Consider the following 26,180-nt stretch of genomic DNA (forward strand, 5'->3'; position numbering starts at 1 on the left):
CAATAACCTGTACCCTCAATTTTACAAATTTGTAAGAAAATTTACCTGAAAACAGATCTGCAAATATCTCAATAAAATATCTCAAATGTCTAAACATATCTCAGATATCTCAAAAAGAAAAAGAGCAACATAATTTTCCATTAGAAAAAAAAAAAAAAGAAAAGAAACATGCTTGATCTCTTGATCTCTTCAAAAATGTATGCTGTACACTGACTAGGAGAAATACACAACGATCTAATAACCAAAGATCCACTAAAGGATGAAAACTTATAATAACAGATAGTCCATGAGAGTACCCCATTATGGACTGCGCTCATGAGCAGCTTCAGTGCAAGCACTGCAATTGCCTCCAGCCTGCAGGGAGATGTGAGTATCAGGAAAATATGGCCAGGAGGTGCAGGGTTGCACCAGCAGAACAAGTCTCTCCGATTCTTTATCATCACGAAGGGCAAGTGGCAAGAGAAAGAGCAACACCTGAAGGTCACAGCTTTGCGCAGGCATGTAAAAATATCCATACAAACTGTTTTTAAAAGGCAGAGTAAATCGGATTCAATTTAAATCACTGATACCATATAAGTGCTGACGGTTACTGTCGGTCATGTTTAATTAAATGTTTGTTCTTCCAGTGATGTTTATAAAATTCATGACTGTTAACTTACCATGTACAGGCTTGGACCATGTGCCCAAAAAAAGATGAGCAGTAAGTGGACTGACAGAAAAACAGGAAAACTAAGGGAGGGACAAAGAAGTACGTATATTCCCATCCCATCACTACTGCAAATTCAGCCCAAAACTATGATTCTAAGAATTAATGATTCTATGATAATTGCATTTTTTTTTCTCAAAAGGAGACTCAGACTCAATTAACCTTTCCACTTGGCAGAATGTCTTTAATTCTAATTATATGCCAAAGAATTCAAACTTTGCTATTCAGATACAGAATACAGATAAAAATGGGAAAAAATGCAGTCTGAGAAAGAGCTAAAGGAGAAAATACATATGTTCCAGTATATTTTTTTAATATATTATTCAAAGCAAATAAGATGGAACCAGTCACCAAAAAAAAAAAAAAAAAGACTTTTTTGAACACTATGCCAGGTCTGTGAACCTGGAAAAACACGAATAGTTGAAAAGCAGGAGAAAGACAGCAAAGAAAAACTAGTTATGAAACTTGCAGAAGCAATAAGTATGAAAACCCAGGGCTCTGGACTGCAATTTGAGGCACAGATCAAGGGATCTTCTAACCACATGATAATAAGGTAGGACTTTTCCCTGCATGAGAGAACGTAGCATATATTATTCGACATATGCACAGAGACAAGAGAACTTGGACTCATAAACCACCACAGATCAGTTGTCGAGAGAAAGCTAAGGAGAATTTTACTAGAGGGAGATATTGCAGATACGGCAGGCAGACCGAAGGAGAAAGACTGATAAAAAGATCGTAAGGAGCCACCAGTTTGGCTAGGAGTTCTACTTGAAGACTCTTCTCAATTCATATGTGCTCATCAGGGGCAGAGAACTGAATGCAAAGGATGCCGAGGCCTAGTCATGAGCCCTCTTGATTAGAAAGGGCATAAAGCAAACAAAAAAGGAGTCAAGCTCTTTTGTCGATTTCCTTTGAAGTCAATGGCAAGTCTACAGGATTGAGCTAAAATAGCTTAAAGTGTTGCTAAAAAAATTCCCTTCATGCTAGCAAGAATAAAATAGATTAAAAAAAATAGTTTGGGAAGAAAAGACGAGGACAAGGAAGTAAATGTGCAAACAGTCCCAGGGAAGGGAACTCAGCTGAGAACCAACACGAGGTTCACTCAGTGTCAGGTAGCAGACGAACCTCCAAACCTCCACTTGGAAGTAAATGCAGTTTTCTGTCTAGAGTAGGGACCTTGGGACCACCCCCTGCTTTGGTGGCAGCTCTGTCCACTAGAGATAGCAGCTTTTGACCAGAACGACCTTCCAACTGCATTATTCTGAGGACTATGTGATTGTGTGAAGACTCCAATCACTATCACCGCTTCAAAATCACAGTTTTATGCAGGCCAGTACAAGCACAGTACTAAAGATAACATCAAAACCAGTGGAAAGAAAAAAGAAAAATAAAAACAACTTTCCTCAGCAGAGGAACAAAGGTCATTAATTATGAGTTTCTTAATAGGACCAAACGACTACACTCAAATGGTTGACAATCTGAGCAACCTGGTCTGACCTCGTGGCTGACCCTGCTTTGAGAAGGAGGTTGGACTAGAGACCTCCTGAAGTCCCTTCCTGAATTATCCCGTGATCCTAAGGGGAACCCCAGTATGACAGAAAATCAGTATAATTCCTCCCTCAGCAACATTCTTGTGTGTAAGCAAATAGAGTGCTGTTTGTTTTTGTTTTCCTACCCATTTGCAATATGCTGTAGCAGGTAAGAAAGCATGAATAAATCATACATTTTACATAGGCAAAGCAAATGGGAAGGTAAGTCATTTGCATGCCTCTCAAACCTAAGAACTCTGCACTTTAAACCCCTCGCTGAATATGGTATTAGCAAAAGTTATTTATTCGCAAAATAATTTTCACAGACTTAATGGTATTTCAAACACTTTGCACTTCCTTTCAAACATTTATACATAGTAGAAATGAGGAATGGCAAAATTACAGCACACTGATCCATTTGTGTTGGAATGGCATTAGTGTCTGAGATTCAAGTCAAGGGAACCTGCAAACGAGCAATGGAACTGCACAAGCTACTGCCAAAATCTGGAATCTGACATGTTCTTCCCATGTTCTGTAATCTCACAAGACATCTGTCTTGACCTAAAATCTCAAGGAATCCAATGACTTCTGGAGACATCTGTTCCCAAAGCATTTTAAGTGCTTGCTTTATGAAGATAGTGTGCTTTTTGGTTTTTCTTTTTTTTTTTTTTACTAACCAGAAAACTTCAATTAAAAAAAAATAGCGAAAGTCTTTTTTTTAAATAGGAATGTATGCCACAGATCTGAGAGAGCAGTTTTACGCAGTCATGGATGGAATTTCTGATAAAAAGCAAGGAGACCCTCCCACTGCAGAAGAGGCATCACCTAGTGCTGAGAGCCTTTGCTTGCCTGCAGGGAGACACATCCTGCCTAAAACACGTTGGGGCTTTAATCTGTCTCCAGCATCCCCGGCAAGGATCCAGATCACTGAGCTATTCCTGCCAGGAACAAAGGAGCAACATCCCACACACTTCTTTTTTTTTTTTTCTTTCCAGGAGGGGAAAAAAATCTTGCCTTTATCTTGTCCCAGTTTGGAATAGAAACAATTTTGAATCAGAAAAATCTTTTGTAGGTGGGGGAAAACATTTCACACCCAATTCTATTTTTAGAGCTCAGACTGCAATATGTATCCACAGACAGTCAATGAGAGAAAAGCAGAGCTGCCAACACAAGCATGTGAGCCTAATCCAGTGTTTCTTCAACAGTAAACACCAGATGTTGGTAAGAACAGGTCCATCTATCATTGTATCCCATCTCCAGCAATATCCTGTTACAAAGGCATGCATATAGCAGTATAAGATACACATAATAAACATACCACGTATGGAGTAATTTTTCCCCAATACAGCTTCTTTACCCCCAGTAATCATCAGTTAAGAGACTTCCTGTGGCCATGTTTTAGAGGAAGGCAAAGCCCCCCAAATGACTTATAGTTGGGCAGCTGGGGAAGACCTGTTTTTTTTTTTTTTTTTTTAAAAAAAAAAAAAAAAAGATCTATGCCCTGAAGCTTGCAGCATGGTAGCACGTGCAATTTCAACTTGATTTTGGAAACTGCTGTTTCTATTGCTTGTGTAAATTAACATGAGAGATACACCCACACACTGTCAGTGAATAAACAGTTCACAACCATGGAAATTGCTCAATTTGTACACGGCGCTGGTTGTCTTCGGCACCCCTTCATCACCCCCATCTTTGCAGACAGGGCCGCCCCAGAGCAAACTGGATCACCCTAAAGATCAGCCAGTGTTCAGGCAATGAATAGCACAAAGGGCAATCGAGGCAAGTCAATATTGATTTACTGACATAACAAAACTACAGAACTGTTTATGTTCAGGGTAACACAGAACTTACACATTCACACAAGTGAACACTTTAAAATGACACTTCAACAAACACACTTCAGATGGAAGCAACACTTAATTTCTAACAGGGATGGGATTCAGGTCTAGCAATCAAAAAGTAAAAGATCTTTAGCACTCAGAAGTGCCCTCAAAATGAGTTTTGTTCCCTGGAAAAAGAGAAACCCATTAGGACAAATGTTGGAGTCCATTCCCACAAATTACCCCTCTATAAGTGGGACAAGGTAATCCCACACCTTCTTCTACACTCCAGCACATCACACAGATTAAAAAAAAAAAATCACTTTCAAATCCAGTCTAAGTATATTTTAAAACTAAATCCTAACATAAATATATCAGCTAATGTTGTGACCCTGGAGTAATTTTAACCTTAAACTACTTGAACAAAAGCCATTCCTCCTACCCTTCCCATCCAGCAGTTTCTCCCCTCATTTCTGTGACCCATACCTCCAAACTCTTCTACTTGAACTATATAAGCAGCTAGTAAAGGAATTATCTGCTATGTGGATCAGCTTTTGAACAGGAACATGACACTACCAGCGAGTTACATAACCACCCGAGAGAGCAGTAAGCTGCTCAATATCAGATTCCTAGCATCTATTCCTGACTCCCAGAGAAGAGCGTGGTCCACTGGCAACTGCAATGACTTTGGCACCGTTAACGCTGCAGGCAGTGCTACCAACTGGACAAAACTTGGTTCTACCTAAGCCTCTCTTTTTTACTCTGTATATAAAACAAGAAGAGCTAACATTGGAGCAAAACAAACTTTGCTTCACAGTAGCTGTTTTATAATGTATACAGATTCCGAGATTTCTTCACAAAACAAAATAAACTAGAATGTAATTTTCAGGACTGAGTTCCAGCACATGTCCTCTCAGAGCATCTCCCACACAATCCGGCACTGCTGCTGTCAGCTATGCCACTTTCCCACTAATGGTGCTGCACTGGCAAATCTGTAAGCTTTCAGCAGCTTCTTATTCCAAATTTGAAATTTCTTGACAGTGCAAAAGCATCTTGTTCTGAACAATTAAAATTACCAAAATGCAATCTATTACAACTTTCACATAATACAACGATGAAAGATAACACATATGAAACCTGTTACCTGAATTGTGGCGGGCAATATAACCAAGGGCCCAAGCTGCAGCTTCTTTCACACCAGGGTCAAAATCTTCCAAACAAATCACAAGTGTTTCCAGTGCTCCACACTGAACTATTGCCAGGGCTAGCTGTGGGGAATGTTTACCAACTGCTCTTAGCACAAATGCTGCTGCTTTCTTGTAGAAACGCTACACAAATCAAGAAAAAAAAAATCTTGTTACTAATGTTAAGCTGTTCAAAACATAGTACAGTACAGGCATGCATAAATTAGACTTTTTTTTTTTTTTTTAGTAGTAGCAGTATCTCAACAGATCCAAATCAGGACTACCAGACATCGCACAAACAGTCCTTTCTGAAACAGCTCATGATCTCAAATTTGCAGTAAGTGCATAAACAAACAGAAAAAAAAATAAAGCTAAGAGGATATGGAGAAAAGATATTAGTCTAGATAAATTTGTTTGCTTAAGTGAGTAGGGAGTGATAAGAGCTGCAAAAACAATACCTTTTAATATATTTAACTAGATTACACAGGTTATACAGGTCAAACTCCTAGAATAATTCTACCCATCTGTGTCATTCACAAGGCTTCCCAATTTCCAATGTATATCCACCATAATATCAGTCCTAGGAGAAAACACTGTTCACGTTTGCAAACAGGAAATAAACACAGATGATCAGATCCAACAAAAAGGGTTTAAGATCTGAATCCTGAAATGCTTCAGCGGTGCCTGAGCCCAGCACGGAGCTCTCCTCCCCTGTGGGCAGACGAGCTGCGGCTCCAGCCCTGCACGTGCCCAAACCCAGCTCCCTCTGGGCAGCCGGGCACCTCTGCCGTGCACAATTTAGAGCAAGATCCAAGCATGTGCTCACACTATTCTGCCTATTGCCCCCAACGTTGGACCAAGCACATGTTTTCAGCACCTATCATGCTGCAGACGTCAGGTGGTGCCATACAAACAGCAATGATGGCCGTGGCTTCTTTCAAAAGCATAATTAAAAACAAGTTTTCCCAAAAGAATCACATTTCACGTTCTCTTTCTACAGTTCTCTACCTGCCATTGGAAGGCAGATGATGAAGGTTACATTTCCTGACCCACCTTGAAGTTTCAACACTCAGACCCCGAGCAAAGCTCTCTGGCCAAAGGCTGTTAGGGGGAACAGCTGAGCTCCTCTCGAAGCCTCTGTGCTGCAGGAAGTGCAAAATTCACTGGGTCACAACTAGCCTCCCGCCACAGCCACGTGTCCAGAGCCTGCTCCGTGGCCTGGAGGGAGATCAGCCCTCAGGGAGCTCGGCAGGGCTCTCCCTTGGGCTCTCTAAGACACTTCATTCTCCCCTGCTCTCTACAGGGTGCTGGGCACTCCGGTGCTAGATACCTACTACTAAGGCATCTATGACTTAGATACTGCAAACCTCACATCCCTTCTGCAACAAGTCCAGAGGAACAAAGAAGCATGTGAGTGCTTTTGCACATCCTGCAAGATGTCCAACCACACTAAAAAAATCTGCCCACAAAGCCAGCAAGGGGCGACTACAGAGAGGGCTCTGCACAGGAACCTGCACCCGGGCTCGTCCCCAGCCCGACGCGGAAGCCACGCAGCGCTCCATGTCTGCACAGCCAAGCTTCTCCCAAAGCACAGAGGTCTCCTCTATGCTCCTGGCAACTGTCCCTGCCTTGTACTCTCCCCTAAACCGCAACTGGGCATTGCCTGAGAGCTTGCTAGCGAGCTTGGGCCAAAACCACGTCAGGAAGCGTGTTAGCAATTAAAGAGCATGAATAGCCGTGTCCCAGGGCTCGACACTGCCACGGCCTTGCTTGGCTTAGCAGCACAGATGTAATTCCTTAATGCCAAAAACCCAGCGTTCTAGTTTGGTTCAGTGTATTGAGCATAATTTACAGACAAAACATTAAACATTATTTAGGGGGAACGTAAGCTGGGGAACCAGCACAAAGGCAGACACCTAGCTGGTGTAAGTCACCGTAGGCTTCGCTGAACGTGGTGACGTACGACAGTTTACACCCGTCTCCATCTGTGCAAATGTGGCCATGCTATTCCCGCAAGGAACTGTGCTCCAAGCAAAGGAAAATACTTCTGGGTTTTTGTTATTATTCAAAACACATTTATTTACAAACAAGCCATATTCACAGGCACAGTTCAAATGTATTATAAAGCTGTGTATTTTTCTCAGTTTAATTGACAAAATATTGAACCAGGATGTGACCCTGTGCCTATTCTTCATAAATCAGTGGAATCAGTATTTATTGTATGCTCAGAGAATCTACGCTTTAAGTATAGATGTTGATACACAAGAAGCGAGCAGAATGGAAATGCATCTTCTTATTTTTTTGCTTATGAGAAGTAACAAACTGGGTGAGCTGCTAAACTCTGCATGAACTGGATAATGAGTTTCCTCAGCCACCAAGGCACAGGGGCCTTCCCTGAGCTCACACTGACCCTGCTGCTGCCCCAAGTGATGCCGAATCCCAGCCACCCCACAGAGGTAACGGAAGAGACATGAGGGTGCTCTGGCTAACTTAGTAAGGCCTCAGTTGTTGGGGATTCTTTCCCAAATTAAAAAAATAATAATAAATTAGAAAAGAAGATAAAGACTTTTGTTTGTCTCCTCCCTTTAAAATACAAATAGATTAACCAAAATGGTTATAAATTTGTCTAACTAAAACCTGAATTTTCTTTCCCTGTTATACCACTGTCTCGACATTAATGTTTTTCTTTGACATATTTTTAAGATAAACTGTATAAGCATGACCAGATATGCAACAATGAAAACATGCAGTAAGTACTTATATTTATGTTTTTCTCAAAAGACTGAAATGGCAATATATCATTTCCAAGCTATATTTTCTTTGAAATCCTGCTTTTCCTAAATCAAATAAATCAAAAATACAACCCATGATCTCAATACATTTAACCCTCAGCTTTCTTTCTTTTTCCAATCATTAAGAACAGTATTTGAAAGCATTTCTGTTACTCTAGTTTAAGATCCAAACACTAGTATATACAAAAAGCGAGGAAAAATGTCAAGAAGGGAAATTAAGAGGGCATTGGATTTATCTGCACTGGGCTTTTTTTTTTTTTTTTTTTTTTTTTTTAAGAAATACGAAAATCAAAACATTTAATTGTATTTTCCTGTGTTAGTAGCTTGATATTTTGCATGCTATAGATTTTCAAATGACTATGTTTGGAGATATTAAGTATTCCACTACAGCATTTATATGTATGTTACAAGTGTTTGGTATTAATGACAAATCCTAATCAATTACCACTACAGCTTTCAAATTGACTCATTTTTAAATGGAGACCTTTTATAAAGTATCACTCAACATTTTGAAAACAAGTGGCATGGATATTTTTCATATACGGAATTAAAAGGTAAGACAATATTTTAAAGTCAAAATTATATACACAACCTTTCAAGAGGTTGCTGTTGCATGCATGCTGTCTCTGACGTCAGGAATAACAGGAGACAGCTGAAAAGTAAAGATTTCCCCTTCCTTATGTTAAAAAAAAAAAAAGATTATTAAGTAAAGGATGCCTTACGTTCTGCTCAGACAAGGAGCACACGAGCTGCGGAAGAATGTCTCCCTTTACAACCGCCTCTGCCAGGTCATCGTTGTAATTGGCAAGTCTCCCCAGCGCCAGGGCAGCGGTCTGCTGAATCGTCGGCACCACGTCCAGCAAGAGAGGTCTCAGCAGAGCCATCACACCTGAGTTACATCAGAAAGAGAAAAGACCACGCAATAAGTGGAGATTTGTCTGAACATTTGCCTTTATTCATAAAAATCTGTTAAATTACTCTTTGAAATGATAGGAAGTTGTAGGAAATTCAGAGGCGTTCCCCTGAAACGAAGTTGGCACATGGATGGCACTGCTGGCGTGTAACAATCTTCCTGCCCATTTTTCATAGGTATGAAACACCTCTGAAATATAAAGACTCACATGCAGAAATAAGCATATTTTAGCATATATAAGCAATACGTGTTAACAAGGTAAATACGCACAGGGAACTCCATCTGGAGGTTCTGGTGAGCTAACACTGGTATGTCGCTCATTATTCAGTCTGCCAGCAGAACCTCTACATGGAATTACAACAAATTACTAATAATTCCATATATTATAAACAGTGACTGATTTGGGGACCAATAGCCATAATATATTACATTCCAGACAGAAGAATTAAAGACTTTATTACCACATCATTATTTACGATGTGTTTATATTACATTCCACATTGTATCAGCTCAATATGAAAGAAGATGAAGTCCCGTCTTGAAGAAGTTCTTACACATACACTAAACTGTTGAAATTACAGGTATGTTGAGGAGCTATGACATGAACCATAAGCAGTTATTGCACAGAAAAGTCCTCACATGGATAAACATTTGGCTAAAAATAGGAAATGGTAGGGGAAAACATTCCATTCCTGCAAGAGGAGGAGGTCCCAGTGCAGTTCCTCAAGAGCCTGGACTGGTTCACACGCTGTTGAAAATACTGATACTCACAAGTGATGAGGAAGAGGGCAGGGATAGTGCCCTGAGAATATGTGCTGGTGACTCAGAGTTACTCGAGGTGGTGCCAGCAAGGGCTACTATGAGAAACAACAGAGACTGAATGACTGGATGATAAAATGGCAAGTGATATTTTAAGAAGGTAACTGCAAAGCAAAATAGTTGAGAAAGCTGATCTGAATTTCTCATATACAGTGATGGACCCCAAACTGATCACTGCTATCCAGGAGAAAGATCCTGCGCTATGACAGTCCGTGGAAACATCAGCTCACCACTCAGTAGTGGAAAAGAAAGTACACACACCAGCATACAGAGTGCTAGGGAAAGGAGCACAAAAACCTAATGGAGACCATCACTGTATTGGTGTATTCATCTAATCCTTTCCCCTACAATAGGGCTGGAAGAGCTTCAGAGAAAGGCAACAAGGACGATCAAAGAGGACCACTCTGTATGTGAAAGCAGATCCCACAGTTAAACTAATGCTTTTCAGCAGGGATATAAGCAAGGCCCACAGCACCTGGTTTAGCTTGGAGAAGGCAGCCAGAGATGAAACACTGACTCTTCCAAAACTAGGGAGTATTATATGAAGCTAGTAGAGACCAAATTTTAGAAAGACATGATTTTTCACACACAAAGTCAGTAGAACTGTGGAAGTTCTTGCGAAGACAGTTCACAGAGGTCCAAGAGAAGACTGCCTAAGTTCCCCAAGCAGAACCTGTTACTAAGTACACGGAAACCATGCACACCTCAGGAAGTCCCTGAGCTAATAACAGCTGGAAGCTGAGCAAGTGCTCTTCTGTTCTTTCCTAGGCATCTGGGTATGTCTCCTTTTGGAGGCCGGACAGTGGGCTAGATGATAAGAGCTGCTCTGATCCCTGGTCTGACACACATGGCAGTTCTTCAGACGATGCAGGGAGATTTATAGCTTAATAGGGAGCAGTTCTGAATTAGTTTTATCTTTGATAATTGAGAAAAGTCTACTTGCAAATAAGAACATTGTTGCATAAAGAATATGATTTATAAGGACTGGGGAAGGGAAAATACTTGTAGATCTTTGAAAGTGCTGTCCCTACATCAGCCAGGTGCATGAAGTAAAACTTCCAAGCTTTAGCACCTCAGCTGGGAAGCGACATTGGCTGGAGCTTCAGAAGTGCTATACTGGAATACTGAACATTCAAAGCTACGACAACAATTTTTTCTATCGGTTGTCAGAGTTTTCCACTAAGTTCACTTGCATCAGACAAAGATTTAGCTGATTGACCATAGCCAGAAGAAGAAAATAAGACTTCATTTCCCAAGGGCTATATGTGCTCATAAGCAAGACCTACAATGGTGGGATTGCTGCCTGCTCACAGATGTCATCCAGGAGATGTTGAGCACATCATGCATGACAAGAAAAAAGGAGAAGTTGAGGGCTTAGGAATAGTCCAAAATGATGGGGACTGGACTAGTCCAAAAGGAGGGAGACTATAGCAAGGTTTGCCCATAGCTTGCATAGAAAGACACCCTAGAAAGATAAAATCAGGTTAAGCAGAATGTAATTCTCTTAGAAAACACAATTTTAACTTAAAAATCAAATTGCTCTCTGCAAGCAGAAAAAGCCTAATCGCAGAAAAGCCTAATAAACTATAGATATCTCTGAACAGGTTTGTTTTTTTTTTTTTTTAAAAAAAAAGGCAGCTGTGGTGGCTACGCAGACACCAGTGACATGGCTCTGGGAAGGTGACTCCCTGTAAACAGAGGCTACACAGCTATGACGGGTATGACTTCCCAGGAGGTTCCCAAGCCAAAAGAACACAGGTCTTAGGAGACACAATAAAAGGAGAAAGATGAGATGAAGTTATGATGTCTAGATAGCAGTGCAGAAGCACTAAAACTGCCTCTGCAGCATGCAGCATTTTAACAAGTATATGTGCTCTAGGTGACCCTGTGTGTGCAGGGGGCTGGACTAGATGATCCCTAGAGGTCCTGTCCAACCTTAAGGACTCTATGATTCTAAGTTTCTATGTAGAGCCCATGTAAATAGCTCTGGTATAGCTGGGATCTGCTCTCGCTCCTATCCAGGTCAATGGGAGCTGAAAGAGGCATCCTGCATAGTAACAATATGCAAGGCCTAGACACTCCAGCCTTGCAAGGTCAATGGAAGTTCATACATCACTTCAGAGGAATTGCTTACTACTTCATGATGTAGCCAACAGACTGACCTCTTCTCACAAACTCCTTCAAACGGTTTTTGCACTCTCATTAGCAAATCAGGCTTCATATGAAATGTGTTACGTACTTTATACGATAAATTAAAAGGGGAAAACACACACAACACACATGACTTAAGGACAACCCCATGTACCTTCTGTCAGCTCATCCTCCAGTAAGTCACCTGCACCCTCTACAGGAGAGCATTTTCTTGTTCTTCCCCTCCAACACGAATTGCATGGTCAGCATCTGTTGAAATTCTTGCAGGGACCTCCTGCTGTTCAGACTCTTTAAGCTGAAGATACTTAACAGTCAAAGGAACAGTCAAGGGAACAGTCAAAAGTAGGATGCTTGTATTTAGTGTACAGATATTAAATTTGAAATTTCCATGCTGAGATGATACAGAACTGAAATTTCTGTTTTGTGGGGGGAAAAAAAAAGGTTTTATTGATTTTTTTTTAGTTGAAATTATTAAAATAGTTTGGGAAAAAAAAAAAAAGGAACATCTCAATGTGTAGTGTTTTTTCCCTGAGGATCCAACAGCCTGCTGGCTGGCACACTCAGCCAGGATACGGAAGACAGCTCAAATCCCACCGTTGAATCATAAACTCAAATTAAAGTTTCTTACACCAGAAATCAAGTACAAAGCTGTTTGCGTTACTGGCCCTGCCAAGGAGGTGAGGCAGTCACACTGTGCTAGCTGGATTGACAATTACATCTGAAGATGGAAGAAATCTTCCAAACTGAAGAATCTTCCTCTCTCAAAGCTTTTCTCTGTATTACTACATTTCCAGAAATATTTTGTTTGAATAAATTGCTGTTTTACAGCAAAGAAACACTCCAGTCAAATACTTGTAGCCATTTTTGACATCTAACTCACCTTGTCTCAGCAGGAAGCACCATCTCCACTCAAAGTCATGCTTCAAGATTTACATACTAAGTCACCCAAAAGAGAAAAAGTAATTGTCCATTTTCCCTCCCATCCTTTAAGAACAAAGGCTGATGACCTCGAAATTCAGTAAATATTTTCACAGCCTAGAATTACTGTAGGTCAGAGGAAGCCATAAGCTAAGTTCAGACCATGCGGCAGGTTTCTGGCCTGCATGATACACGCAGCCACTGCAAAATGTAAAACACATTTTGACAAGTTTACATACACATTTACTGTGAGCTGATGTAAATATGACACTTACATGAGCTGTATTTTCAAGATTAGCTGATTTCAAGATTTCACTTCTGGAACATGCTAAAAACCTTGAGCCTGAAACAATAATGCCAGGCAGCATGTCTCCCGATGACCAACACCATTTATTTCTCATTTAATTCTCTACAGTATAAAGCATGTAAAGCATGGTGATGACATTGAAGTGTCAGCAAAAAATGCTCCACTGCAAATTATTTTAGCTAATGTAAGTGAAGGTGAGGAAAAGCATGAAAAGTGAAATGGAAGTAACTGTTTGGAAATAGATACAAGATGCTAAAACAGGGTATATAAAAAGAAAGGATGAAGAAGGTTAGAAAATAGTAGAACCTGTGCTGATCATCAAGGAGAGCATATTTTCCTAAAGTGATGGCTGAATGTGAGAAACGATAGTGAACAAATAATTATCATGACAAGCAGTTTGGTGGTACAAGAAAAGGGAAAAAAATCAATTCTTGTTGCTGTACAACCCTTATATTGACATCAAATTAACTGAGAATTGACAGCTGTGTGTAGTCCTAGATTATACTTGCACACTGAACGTAATTAAAAGCCTCTATTTTCCTTTCCTACATCATCTAAAATCAGTCTGTTTCTCTGCATCGAGATTCTATCCATCATCTCTGACCACTTTGCAAGACCAACCATTTGAGAAGTTGTCATCATTTTCAATACTGTCACATCTTCAGTAAACCGAGTATTTCTCTCTTAACAGCACTTAGGATAAATAAACATTAGTTCTGAGAGTGTGAAACTGCTGCTGCTCAGAGGTTATGTATTTGGCACTAAAACACCCATAGGAAAGCAAAGATATCCACCTCTCCTTCCACAAGCTGCACGGACACTGCAGGAAAGGACAGATGTCCTGACACACAAGGGAACTTTCCTGCCAGGGCCCAAACCTGATATTTTCTCTTTGGTGAGCTCCTCTATTTGATTTTTTCCCTTTGAGTGCTCTGTCTAGAGCGTCTACCCTTCCTTCCCAAAGAAGTCCAGTCAGGATTCTTACCAGCATTTTGAATTAAAATCAAACTACTTTCATGATTCCTTAAGACAGAAAAATAGATAAGAAGCTTCCAACAACTTTCTCTTACCTCTACTGCTCACTTAAAGGAATGGGGCCATAGAGACCAGGGTGCAGCAATGCTTTGCCTAAAACTTTAGGGGAACTCTTTGCTCTTCTAAACAAATCTCTTCTGATAGAAGTGGCGAATTCACTAATTCAGAGGCAGCTACACAGAAAGTAAAGAACGATAAAATAAGGCATTTAGACCATTAGACTGGATTTGTTTTGGAAGAGTTCCCACAAGCAACTCAGAAACAGGGTAACATCGAATTACTGCCAAATATTCTTCCTTGCATCACATAACCCTGACTGAGCCAGGGCCAGGAACGATTCCGCTCTCCGTCCTCGGTTTCCCACTCACTTGTTTTGAAGAACGATGCACTTCAGAAGCTGCATCACCCCCAGCACACACTGCTCAAGTGGGGCTGTTGTGCACAGGCCTCATCCACTTTCCTCCAGCAAGGGCTGCCTGCTGCCTGCCTTTATGTGGAGTGAACTCAGGGCAGCAGTAGGCTCCAAGTTTTCCATTCCATGTTTCTTCAGCCAAACAAACAGTAACTCCACTGGAGATAGCAGCCTTTGTTTGGATTTTTCAATGGCTTAGGAAAAAAAAACACCTGAAAGCCTGGCAAAATTTCCTTCCCCAACCCCATTCCTTCCCCCCTCTTGCCCCTAAAAAACGTCATTAGTCACAAGTCACAGAAATTTCACTCCAGGTTTCAAATTCTCTCTATTCCTGCACTTAAAGATGACCACTTCTCTCCTCTATACTGGATATATTTTTTTGCATATAAATTTTAAAATGGAAATAAATGTAATTCTTTGCTAGTTTTGCTGTCTCTTTGATACACTCTTACCTTCAAGATGAAAATTTGCCCCGTAAATCTAATGTAATGTTATATTCACATTCACATATTTGTATGCTACCTGTTACACAAAGAACATTCCCTGAAATAAAAATAAAGCTCAAGCATTTACCATATAATCTTGATTTTTCAGGAGCCCTGGTGCCAGATTCAATGGCTTGACAAGGAAATCAAGTGCATTTTTTTTTCTATATCACCCCAGCCTGCAACTTTTCCCTAGAAACAATATGGCAGCGAGATTTTAGCAGGAGAGTTAAGACATTTCCCTGGTGAAGAGTGAGGAGAAGTTTCCCCCGCTCGCGCCATCCGTGCGTCTCCAGGACGTAGTGCCCAGGAGTGACTCGCGCCACGCAGGGACCCGGCACCGTGACCCGTCTGTGCCCAACACAACTAGAATCCTTCAAACACCAACCAGACCAGGACTGCGGTTCGGTAACAGAGGCTCTGGGCAATCAAGCAATTTGTCACACAATTTGTCCCCAGATAGTGGGGAACACAACACAGGTTCAGTCTGACGGCAGGGCTGGAGAATTTGGAGGGAACAAGGAGCAGTTTCTCCGTCCTTAAAAGCTGACCTGGACAAGCATTTCCCAGACCCCATTTCCCTCATTAATGGAACGAGACTGATCTGGTTTAGAGATGACTGAGTTTATGAGAACGCCCTTCACGGGGCCACCAGCAAAATTCACACACCGCTCTCCACAGCCACCAGGAGCTGTTTCCTTGCCAAGGCCACCTCCTGAGGTGAAACACGTGTTGCCAGCAAGTTCTACCTGTGAATTTTCTACCCGAATTTTCTCCTCCAAATCCTGCCAGTCATGGAACACCTGAGAGCCGCTGAGCTTTCAGCTTACTGCCCTTTGGAAGCAGACAGTCCCCTGGCCTTGGCAGCACTTTCTCTCTCTTCCCCAGTCACCTCTCTGGCGCTTTCCACAACACTCGGGTTCCTTTCATTTCGGGTGCCACCTCGGTAAGCCCGGGGGAAACAGCCGCTCTCCTCACAGCTCCTGTTGCAGCTCCAGTGATGACCTTCTCCTTCCCCCCATTACACGGTTCTCCCCCACTTCTTCTCCTGCCTCTATTTTCAACCCACTAAGGCCCAGAAAAGCTTTATTCATAACAGGTAAGTGCCTTCAACCAAATACTGAAGCGGGCTCTATGGACTCCCCTTGCAAGATCTAGTGCAAGAACACAGATGTTTTCTAAGGGAGCAGCCCTTTCTCTGTGCAGCTGATGTGAGAGCCGCCCGTCCTGCACATCCCGGCTTTCTGCAGGGTGCTGTATGAGCAGAGCACGTCTCTTTATATCCCTGAAAATGCAGAACCGCATTCTGGAATCCTTTCACAGAACCTGATCCTCCTCGCAGAGGGCCAGGTGTCCAGCTGGCACATTTAAAATAGGTGCATCTAGAATGTGCATGCTAAAAGGAGGGGTCTGGAAAAAATAGAAGGGAGGAAAAAAAAAAGTTTGTGTAATTGCACCTGGGAAATAAATCTAAACAGCCTTTTCTTAGAAATAAAGATTCTGAAACCACTCCAAAGCTTGGGGAATACAGCTTTTAAAGGCTGCGACCAATGGAATAGCTCTGGAGCCAGAACAGAACTACTCCTCCTGACATCACCATTAGTTGGAAAAAAATAAAAATAAAAATAAAAATAAAAATAAAAATAAAAATAGGAGAGAGAGTGTGAAGCAGGAGGAAAGCTGCCACACCACAAGCATTAGTGATGCAGCCCTCGTTACAAGGAGGCCAGCTCAGTCCTCAGGCTCTTGCCAGTAGGAAAACAGATACAGGGAAAGGTACCCAAAGGTGCAAGGCGTGGGAGGACTCGGTCCCGTCGGTGGGTGCAGCTCTGTGCAGTGCCCCGACCCTGGTATGGGGGAAAACACTGATGTTCTAAAATATTAAAAACAAAATCCCGGCACCACAAACTGTAGTTGAAAAAAAAAAAAAAAAAGTATGAAGTTTTAGTTCATGCTGCAGGAGAATACAAAAATGACTACCCAGAAGTAGCACGGGCCTTGTTCACATAGTGAACTGTAAATTCCTCAGCAAAAAGCTCTGTTTCAAACCCACTATTTACATAGCTTTGCACTTCACAAAGCATAAAAAGAAAGCAAAACTAGACCTTCAATGACTCTCTCAGAAATGTACTGGAACCAGTTCAGATTTTCTCCTAAATTTTCTGAAAGACAGAGCCGCCTGAGTCGCTGCATGAGCAGTGGGCTCAGGTTCACCTGGCTTCCCTGTAAGTGAAAATGGCTCTTCTGGGGCCTGCGACCCTGCAGGAGGGGCTGCGCGAGCCGCAGCGGCCAGGGGAGCAGGCTTGTTTTGAAGGAATATGCTCCAAACTGGAACTGTCAAAGCAGCTTTGCCCGTTAGTCCAGGGCCCTCTAGAACTGAGGCTGACAAGTGAATTGCCTGCCGTTGTTCCAAGCATGTGTTTACCAAACGAAAAAGGTTTAGGAAACTTGAGGGAGGACGTTTTTCCCCTGTATATCGGCATGAATTAAACATTCAAAGGACAGGTCCTACAAGTATTATTCATGGTGGAATTTAATCATAAGGAACTACCTCATCAGAACTCACCAAAGCAGCACAGAGAGCTGGAAAAGATACGGGAAGAAGCTCTGGAAAGAGAATTTATCCGATTGCTTCTTGGAAGATCTCTCTGTACCTGAAAGCTGTTGTGGTCCAAAGGATGAAACCCTTGGACCCTCCTGAGCAGGACGGAGGCAGGGCCACCTATGGGGCTCCACAAAAGTCTGGCACCAGATTCTAGTTCCCTGGCTACAACCAAAGTCAGGATTTCGGCTCAGGGGAGTCAGCTCCAAGAGCCAGTATGACTAGATGGATATGCCTCTGAAGGAAGCTGCCCTGGAATATCTGCTTCCTTTGCGGGATATCCCTCAGCTTGCCAGCCCTATTTGTGTCCCTGCGATCGCACCGGGGCCACCACAGAGCAGGACATCACGTGTCTCAGCAGCAAAACCAGCGTAAGAAAGTCTCACCTCTGAGACCAGCCTCTTGCTCCCCTTCCACAGCAGCGATTGCCACCGCGAACCCGCAGCTCTGTCAACCCGGTTTGATGCTGCGCCAGCCCAGCTCCCAGTGCAGTCAACAGGTATTTTTAAGCACTTGTACATAATGTTAGCAGGTCCAGAGACACTTTCACAAAGAACAAGAAGGTCTCAGAATATTATTTAATGTTTAGTATTACACTAAGAGTTTATCAAGAGGACTTCAGCAAATGGGAGCACATGTTTTATTCCTTGAGTACTTTGATCTCTCGCCTTTGCCAGTCTGAATTTGGGATATTCTGGAAACATTAACCAAGGCCAGCAGTGCAAGGATACACTTTAAGAGCTCCATTTTGCTCAAATTCAAGGCAATGTAATCTTGCCTTCTCTTTCAGTTGGAAAAAGACTGAATCCTGGCAACCTTTGAGATTCGGCAGAACTTTGCCAAGTGCCCTTGGACTCCTAATGCTAATGGAAAAATGACAGCAGGAAAAGTCTTTCTTCATGTTCTTAAAAAAGAAAAAAAAAAAAAGTGATCTCCTTAAGGAATAATTAACTTTCCTTAACAGAATAAGCAAGTAGCCCCCATCCATTTATATAGAAATCCATATGAAGATACATAGAGAGAGATGGCATCTTTGTTTCTCAAATCATTGCTCTCAAATTTTATTAGAGGCAACTCACAGGATCAGCACCATAAAAGGCTTGCAGGGTGGCTGCAGACAGCTCCGTCTCCGAGTACTTGTACTGGTCCTTTTTTTTTAAGAAGTTAACTATGTGTCATATAGGCTGAGGTTTTAAAACCTGTGTCTGGGATACCCAGAAAAGGTCAAAACTAAGAACTGTTGGTATATTTTTTTAATTATGAGCTGGTTTTAAAGACAGGATTTGGCAGAAGGGAGTCAAATATTTGTGGGCCTTGGTAATTCAAATAATTTGTGAAAGGAAACACTACATTTGCAAACATTGCTCTCTTTTCTAGCATCTCAGAAAATATTTAAATCTTGTGAGAAAAAAAAAAAGAAAAGAAGAAGAGAAAAAGAAAAAAAAGCAGCTTGATATCCGAATGCACCAAAAAGGTTTATGTGCTGCCCAAATGCATTTTTCCACACTAGCACCCAGGGCCCGACTCCGCATTCCTGGGACACGTAACCCTGAGGGAAACAGCAGCTACTCACAGAATAAAGTCTCAGCTCTCTGAACTGTTTCCTCTGCACAAGCAGCAGAGCAAGTCTGAGGAAAAGCTACCATGCAGATTACATTGAAAAACTATTTTAAGAACCAGAAAAACAATTCAATTTAAGTTAGCCGGACATTTTGTTTGCCTGCTTAAAACAGAATTTTTTAAAAGAAAATAATTTTTAAAGCATTTAAGAGTAAGAACTCAGCTTTAATGGGAATTCTCTCTGTGGGCAGCTAACAGATCCAGAGCTGTGAATTGGCATAGGGGGTCTTTTCTCACAAATAAAACATAAGCTACTCCTGTCACCAAAATATCACATTTGAAAGTGAAATAATTTGTATAAAATAAAGTGGTAGAAGTAACTCATTGAAAACTGAAAGATAGTAAAAAGGAAAAGAAAAAGAACAGGAATAAATAAAAGGAAAAGAAAAAGAAAAAGGAGTAAGGGGGAAAAAAAAAGGCCTGGAGTCAGTGCATGACTCCCGTAATGGAAGTAAGTAAATAACGAGAATTTAAGGGATCGATTTTCAATAAAACTATTTTCATACGAAGTTGCAGTCTTAAAGAAGTGTTTTTCTTTTGAGGCTGTCGTTTGTTTGTTTCCCTTGTACCTCGGAGGGAAAGAAAAAAAAAAAAGAGAGAGAGAGAGAGAGCGAGAAAAGGAAAAAGGGAAAAAATAGAGACCGCCACCTGTACGGGACGTGGGAGACCGGCGCTACACACAGAATCGAGGACACGACGGTCCCTGCGCGCCCTTTGCGCGGCGGCGGCTCCGCTGCGCGCCCAGCAGCGCTGGGAGCGCGGGGGGCGGCGGGCACGGGCTGCGCGGGCACGCAGGGACACGGGCTGCGCGGGCACACGGGGACGAGAAGCGCAGCCCGAACAAGCGCCCGCCGGGTCCGAGCGGCCGGCGAACCCACGAACTAACGGGAATGGGACCCGCGGGCGCGGGGGGTGCCGCGTACCTGCGTTTTGGAGGGTCTCGATGTTCTGCGCGCGGGAGGCGAGCTCGGCCACGGCCTGCACGAACTGCGTCCGGGCGCGCTGGTACTGCTCGAACACTGCAGGGCCCCGCCGTCAGAGCCCGGCACCGGCACCCGTACCGGTACCGGTGCCGGTGCCGCCACCCCCGCCCCGGCCCGGCCCGGCCCGGCCCGCCCTACCTTGCAGGACCTGCCGCTGGCTCATGGCGGCCGCGCAGCGCTGCGCACCCGCGCAGGCCGCGCTGTGGACGCGTCTCCCCGGCAACCGGGCGGAAGCGGCGCCGCGCGGGGCGGGGCGGGAGGCGCCACCGCCTCGCGGTGACATCACGCGCCCCGCGCGCAGCTCCGCGCGCAGCTCCGCGTCCCGACGGGAGCTCCCGTCCCTGGGGCTCGCATCCCTGTGGAGGGCGTCGGCGCGCGGGTGCGCAGCGAGTGCGGAGCTCCGGGAGAGAGGGAATGGGATGGTGATGAGGCGGCCACTGCAAGCGATAGGGAAGGGCAGGAGCGGGGCTGCGGCACGGGCTGGATGGCGTAGGTGCGGACAGGGCAGGCGATGGGAACAGTGACACGGCTGGGGTGAGGATGGGGACGAGGAAGGGCAGGGCGCTGCCTTCGCCGCGGGCGCCTCCGCGGCCCCCCGCGCAGCGCTGCGCGCCGGGGGCGGCCCCGCGGCGCTGACATTTCGAGCGCGCCGTCTCGCCCGCGTTGAGAGGACGATGTTTTTCCGACACGTCACGGGGCCTGAGGGGACGGGAGGTGGCGCGGAGCGGGGCCCCGCCGCGCACGGAGCCGCTCCCGCCGCTGCGCGGGGGCTGCGCGGGGCGGGCCGGGCTCCTCCCCGCAGGCTGGGGCTGCGGAGAGTTAAGCTCCGCGCGCCTCTGGGAGGGGCCTCCGCAGCGCTGAGCGGGCATCGCCCTCCGCGCCCCCGGGACAGCCCGCTCGGCTCTCGCTGTCCCGCAAGTCACAAGGGAAAAAAGAGTAGAAAATAAGGGCGGCCTCGGCGGAGCGGAGCTGACCTCGTGTGCTCTCTTATTCTGGGAGGAGAGTTTTTTTCCTTTTTTCATCCTTTTCTTTTCCTTTTTTTCTTTTTTTTTACTTTATTTTACTTTTCCTTTTCTTTTTTCTTTTTGTTTTCTTTCTTTCTCTCTCTCTCTCTTTTTTTTTGTTTTTTTTTTTGGTTTTTTTTTTTTTGGTTATTATTTTTACTCTCACTCCGGCTGCTCCCGCGGTATCTCCTCTGTGACCCCGCGCTGCCGCTGCCGCACTGCGCGGACGGGGCGGGGGCAGCCGCGCTCCCGGGGCTCCCCGGCTCCCCAAGCACCGTCCTGGCGCCTGCCCGGCCAACCTGGGCGCTAGGCAGGGGCAGGGGCGCAGCCAGCAGCCTTGGGGCTCCCCCGGGCGCCGGTGGCTCCCGTGCTGCCCGCAGAGCCGGTGTCCCGCTCCCCCAGAAGCGCTTACTCCCACGGGCGGGCGCCCGTGGACGGTCACCCCGAGCGGCAAACCCTGGAGGTCGCTGCAGACTCTAACCCAAACGGTGGGACTCGAAAATAAAGTGGAGGCTGTCGGGGTTGGACCATGGGCAGACTCCGCAGCTGCTCCTGCCTCTTTTGAGGGCGATTCCCAAAAGCGCTGGGTATTTGTGCACGAAGCTGCGAGTTCGCTCTGCTATCGATCAAGCTACTCGGGGGGAAATTCAGAGCTCCCACTTAATAAAGACTGGTCTTTCCCGCGCCCCTCTCTAACGCACGGGACCTTCATGGTTTCACGGGCTGCTCTTTTGCTCTTCAAAAGTCTAAAGCTGCCAAAGCAGTCACCCCATAGGACATCAGCTTGCTGGCTGGTAGGTAATAAAAAGTTTTGCTTCATACCTTAAGGTTGAAGGGATAAATCATTTCAAGCGCATTTTAGAAGTTTGAAAAACTGCAAGAAAGACACGTCATTCTAATAAATAATCCCCGTGGTTGCTCAGCTGAAAATAAGGTGAGCTAACATAAGCAATATTGTGATCTAAAATGAGCCACGTGTTTCCAGGAGGATTTAATGCGAAAAAAAATCTCTCTCCAAGCAAACCAACCAAACCGGTGATGTGTTGTTCTTTACAAATAAATAAGACAAATTAAATCAGATTGGTGAGAAGGTCGTTTGTCACAGAAAATATTTTGGTAAATTATCACCATGTGTACTTGAGAGGGGAACAGCTGTTAAACACATTTCTTTATACTTATTTCTGTTCTTAAGTTAAATAAAAAAATAAACAAGCGATGATGAATTACTTCCAGAGTTAAAAAAGAAAAAAGAAAAAAGAAAAAGAAAAAAAAGGGGGGGGAAAAGCAGATGTGACGATTACAGATAAATTCATTTATCTGTATAATTAAGTCTAATGTTCGGGTAAGCGCAGCAGTCAAGCACACCCTGAGCACCTCCAAAGCCGGCGGTTACACTTCTTTCCCTGATGCCGAGAGTCAGCTCACAGAGTTATTAGTACTAATGAGGAATAAACACCATGCAAATACGCGCTACGGAAATGTCACCGCTTCTCGCAAAAGTACTGAGGACGGAAAATCATTTATGGAAATGACGTAGCTGTGAGACTTTGCCTACTGCTTGGGTGCTCATTAATAGGAAACCTGTTCCCTTGAGCGGCTCGTGCTGGTGACCACTGTCCTACCGCTCAGTTCAGCTCGAGAAATGAACCAGGCGCTGGGGGGAGAAAGAAGTCAACTGTTCTGTAATATAGCAATATTTCTGGCGAGGGGGGGGGGTGTTGGGGCTCAGCTTTTGGTTCAGCGGGGAGCACCTTTTTCCCGGGGCGGGGGGCAGCTCTGTGGATTTGGGGCGCTGTGGGCAGCAGCTCCCGCCGCCCGCCCCGTCGGAGACGCCACCGGCAGCGGCTCCGCGGGCTCGGGGAGCGCGCGCGGTTCCCCCTGCGCGGGCGGCGAACTCAGGACGATGCCCGAGACGGGGCGAGCCGCCCGGAGGCTTCTGCGCCCGGGGCTCCGCGGCCGCGGTGACTCCGCAGCCGCCCCTGGTCCGCAGGCACCGCGAGCCGCTGCCCCTGCCACCCTGAGCCCCTCGCTGGCCCTCGGGGCGCTTCGCGCGGAGCAGAGTCCCTTGCGAAGCGAGTGTTTTGGGGCGCTAAAAGAGGGCTATAAGCGCGTTAGAAAAAAGGCGAGCCCGTCGGGTCGCTCCCGGGGCTGCAGCCCGGCGTGGGGAGAGAGGCGCGTGCGTGACGGGTGGGGGATCAGCGCGCGTGGCGGGATGCGGGAAACAGGGATGCTCTCCTGAAGTACTTTTTTTTTTTTTTTTTTTTTTTGAGAGAGAGAGAGAGATCCCCAGCTTCGTGTGCACCAATATTAAAACATAATATTTGAATCACATTGGGAAGAATAATTTAATTAAAACTCGACTTTGACATTGCCAGACTTTAGCGGACTTTATCAAAGGGATCACAGCAGTCTCGTGTTCCCACTCTTTTTTTCCACGAGGTTTGGCCCAGGTCTCCAGCAAATCCCGACATTCTGGGACCCCTTCTCGGATTTCTGGTAATATGTTTAATTTCTCAAACCTTTCTACGGAAGAATTTAGTTGTGCGAAGGGGTGGCAGGCGGCGAGGGCATTTCCAAGGCGCTGGGAAGAGCAGAACTTCTTTTTCCCTACCCGAGCGTCCGACGCCGACAGCCGAGCAGCGTTGGTACCTGCAAACGTGCAAATCGCGCGGCTGCGACTGCAGAGAGCGCGGCGCCGCCATTGCGCGGGCAAGAGCGGAATAGAAATAGCGAGGGATGATTAAAACTGGAAAAGTGCGCGACGATTCGGGCTGACTCGCGGGACGGGGCCAGGAAATAGAAGCTGGCAGCTCTGAGCCCTTCCCGTCGCGTGCGCATGGTAGCACCTCTGTTTTTCTGAGGAACCGCCAGCGCTCGCGAAGCACCAGATAGATAAATAAATAAGTAGATAAATACATATGAGATAAATATTTTGGGACGTTTCAAAACCGGGAGTGGGACCTAATTTATGTCAGGGATGAGGGTGGCTGCAAGCAGGGAGCCCTTCCCTTGTGGCGCTTCTTCGGGTGCAGAGCTCACTGCACGCTGTGTCCCGCCCCCGGGGGGGGTTTCCCACCCGCGCCGCAGCGCCCGCGGGCGCCGGCAGCGCGCGCGATGCGCGCACACAAAGCGAGGCGCGCGGGGCTGGTGTCGCGGCTGGGGTTTGGGATGCGCTGGGCGCGGGGCAAGAACCACCCGGGCGGCCGCCCCCGCTCTCCGCGGGCCCGGCGGGTCGAGGCGGCCACGGCCGCGCTGCCCCACGCTGCAGGAGAAGGTGCAACGGGAGGCAGCAGCCGCGGCGCAGGCTGCAAATCGCTGTCGTGTGGTTGCTATTAGCAACAAATCAGCTGCACAGGCTGCAAACGCCGGCACCTCGCGCCGAGGTGGCCGCGGCAGCGCCGCGATGGGCGGCGGGGCGGCCAGGGCCGCGGGGTGGGCGTTGCGCGGAGCGCGGCCGCGCAGGGACAGGGCTGCCCGCGGCGCTGCCCCCCAAGGGAGGCGACGGGCGGCTCGCTGGGAATAGACAAAATGGCAGCTCGTGGCTCGCAGGCAGCCGCCCCCGCAGCGCCTCGCGGCCAGGGTGGCCCCACTGCTGCCGGCCCGTCGAGGCGCAGGGGCTTTGCCGTGGCCCGCGGTCGCCTCGGCTCCACACGGGGCTGCAGCCGCAGGGCCCGTCCGGGGGGACATCCCGCCCGGCGGCGGCTCAAGGGGCCGCAGAGGCCGCCCAGGGGCTGGAGCCCCCGCGACGGGCGCTGCTGCCTCGAGTGGGGCACCGCTCCGACAGCCGCAGATACCGGTGCTCCCCGGCCATACCGGCTCTTTCCCCTCCAGCACCGTGTTCGTGTCCGGTTTTGTTACTTTAGTTATTGGAATGATTTTTTTATTATTATTCTTTTTTTTTTCTTTTTCCCCCCCAATCTCCTTCACCGTCGACCCGCTTTGGAGGCCTTTGAGGGCATCAAGGTCTTCAGTGCAGTGATTTCTCACAGATCAGAAAGAGCCTCGTGAAGGCGGCACCGTGAGAGCATTTCCCCACGTCCCGCGTGGGACGCGGGGGCCCGCGCCACGAGGCGCGGAGAACGGCGCGGGCGCGGAAGGGGCAGGACTCGCGGCTGCCTGCTCTTATTTTCCGAGTGCCATCGGGGAGATGTCGCCGAGCGGCCTTTCGAGGAGCCGGCCCCGGCGGGCGCTGTAGGCTCCTCCGCGGCCCCGTCCAGCCCTTTGTGTGCGCGGCCAAGGTGCGATGTTCAGCCGCGGGCCATGGAAAACACAAGCGCCAAATGGCGGCCCGTGCCTGCCCTGGGGAGGCGCGGGGCGCCCACGGGGGGGCCGCGACGTGGGACCGGACGCGGCTCTCGCAGGGTCACGGGGGACAGGAACGTGATGCAGGGGATGCCGCAAAGTCCCGTCGCTGCCCCATGCCAGCCGCGCCCGTGCCCGGACGTTAGGGGGGCGCTGGAGGCCGTGGGGCAGGGCGCAGCGCTCCGCGCGTGACGGTGCTCGCGTGGGAGCGAGTCTCCGCGGCCAGAGCGACCTGCGAGAAGGGCGGGTTGCGGGGCGGGATGCTGCGTCCCGAGGGCGGCGGGCGGGGAGGCGCGGGGCCCCCACGCGCGGCGGGTCTCGCGCGGCGCTTTCGAATGTGGCGGCGGCGCGGGGGGAAGTTCCGCGGGCGCGAGGCGGGCGAGCTGCGCACGCGCAAGATGGCCTCTGCGGGCGGCGGCGGGCGCGGAGCGGGGCGCTGCCTGCCCGCCCGCCCGCGCGGAGCCGCGCGGAGCCGCCGCGGGTCCCCCCTGGCCCCGTGGGGCCGGACGAGGAGCGGGGGGTCTGGCCGCGCGCTCCGCGGGGGCGCCGAGGCGCGAGGCAGCGCGGAACTTTCTTGCCGCTGTGGGCAGTTAAC

General features: G+C 46.8%; 1 protein-coding gene across 1 annotated transcript in view; it reads right to left on the minus strand.

Moving 5' to 3' along the window:
- Positions 1–20,490, minus strand: part of SPAG6 (sperm associated antigen 6) — a 34,185-nt gene extending 13,695 nt beyond the window's left edge. The window contains exons 1-4 of the mRNA XM_088533984.1: positions 20,418–20,490; positions 20,220–20,315; positions 8,757–8,923; positions 5,203–5,386 (exon numbers count right to left, since the gene is read on the minus strand). Of these exons, the coding sequence (XP_088390110.1) occupies positions 5,203–5,386; positions 8,757–8,923; positions 20,220–20,315; positions 20,418–20,442 (472 nt within the window). The 5' untranslated portion in view covers positions 20,443–20,490. The remainder of the gene's footprint in view (positions 1–5,202; positions 5,387–8,756; positions 8,924–20,219; positions 20,316–20,417) is intronic.
- Positions 20,491–26,180: the final 5,690 nt, after the last annotated feature.

The sequence above is a fragment of the Tinamus guttatus genome, unplaced genomic scaffold (assembly GCF_059628265.1).
Source record: "Tinamus guttatus ecotype Peru unplaced genomic scaffold, ASM5962826v1 Tinamus_guttatus_pri_ptg000530l, whole genome shotgun sequence".
NCBI classification, from domain to species: Eukaryota; Metazoa; Chordata; class Aves; order Tinamiformes; family Tinamidae; genus Tinamus; species Tinamus guttatus.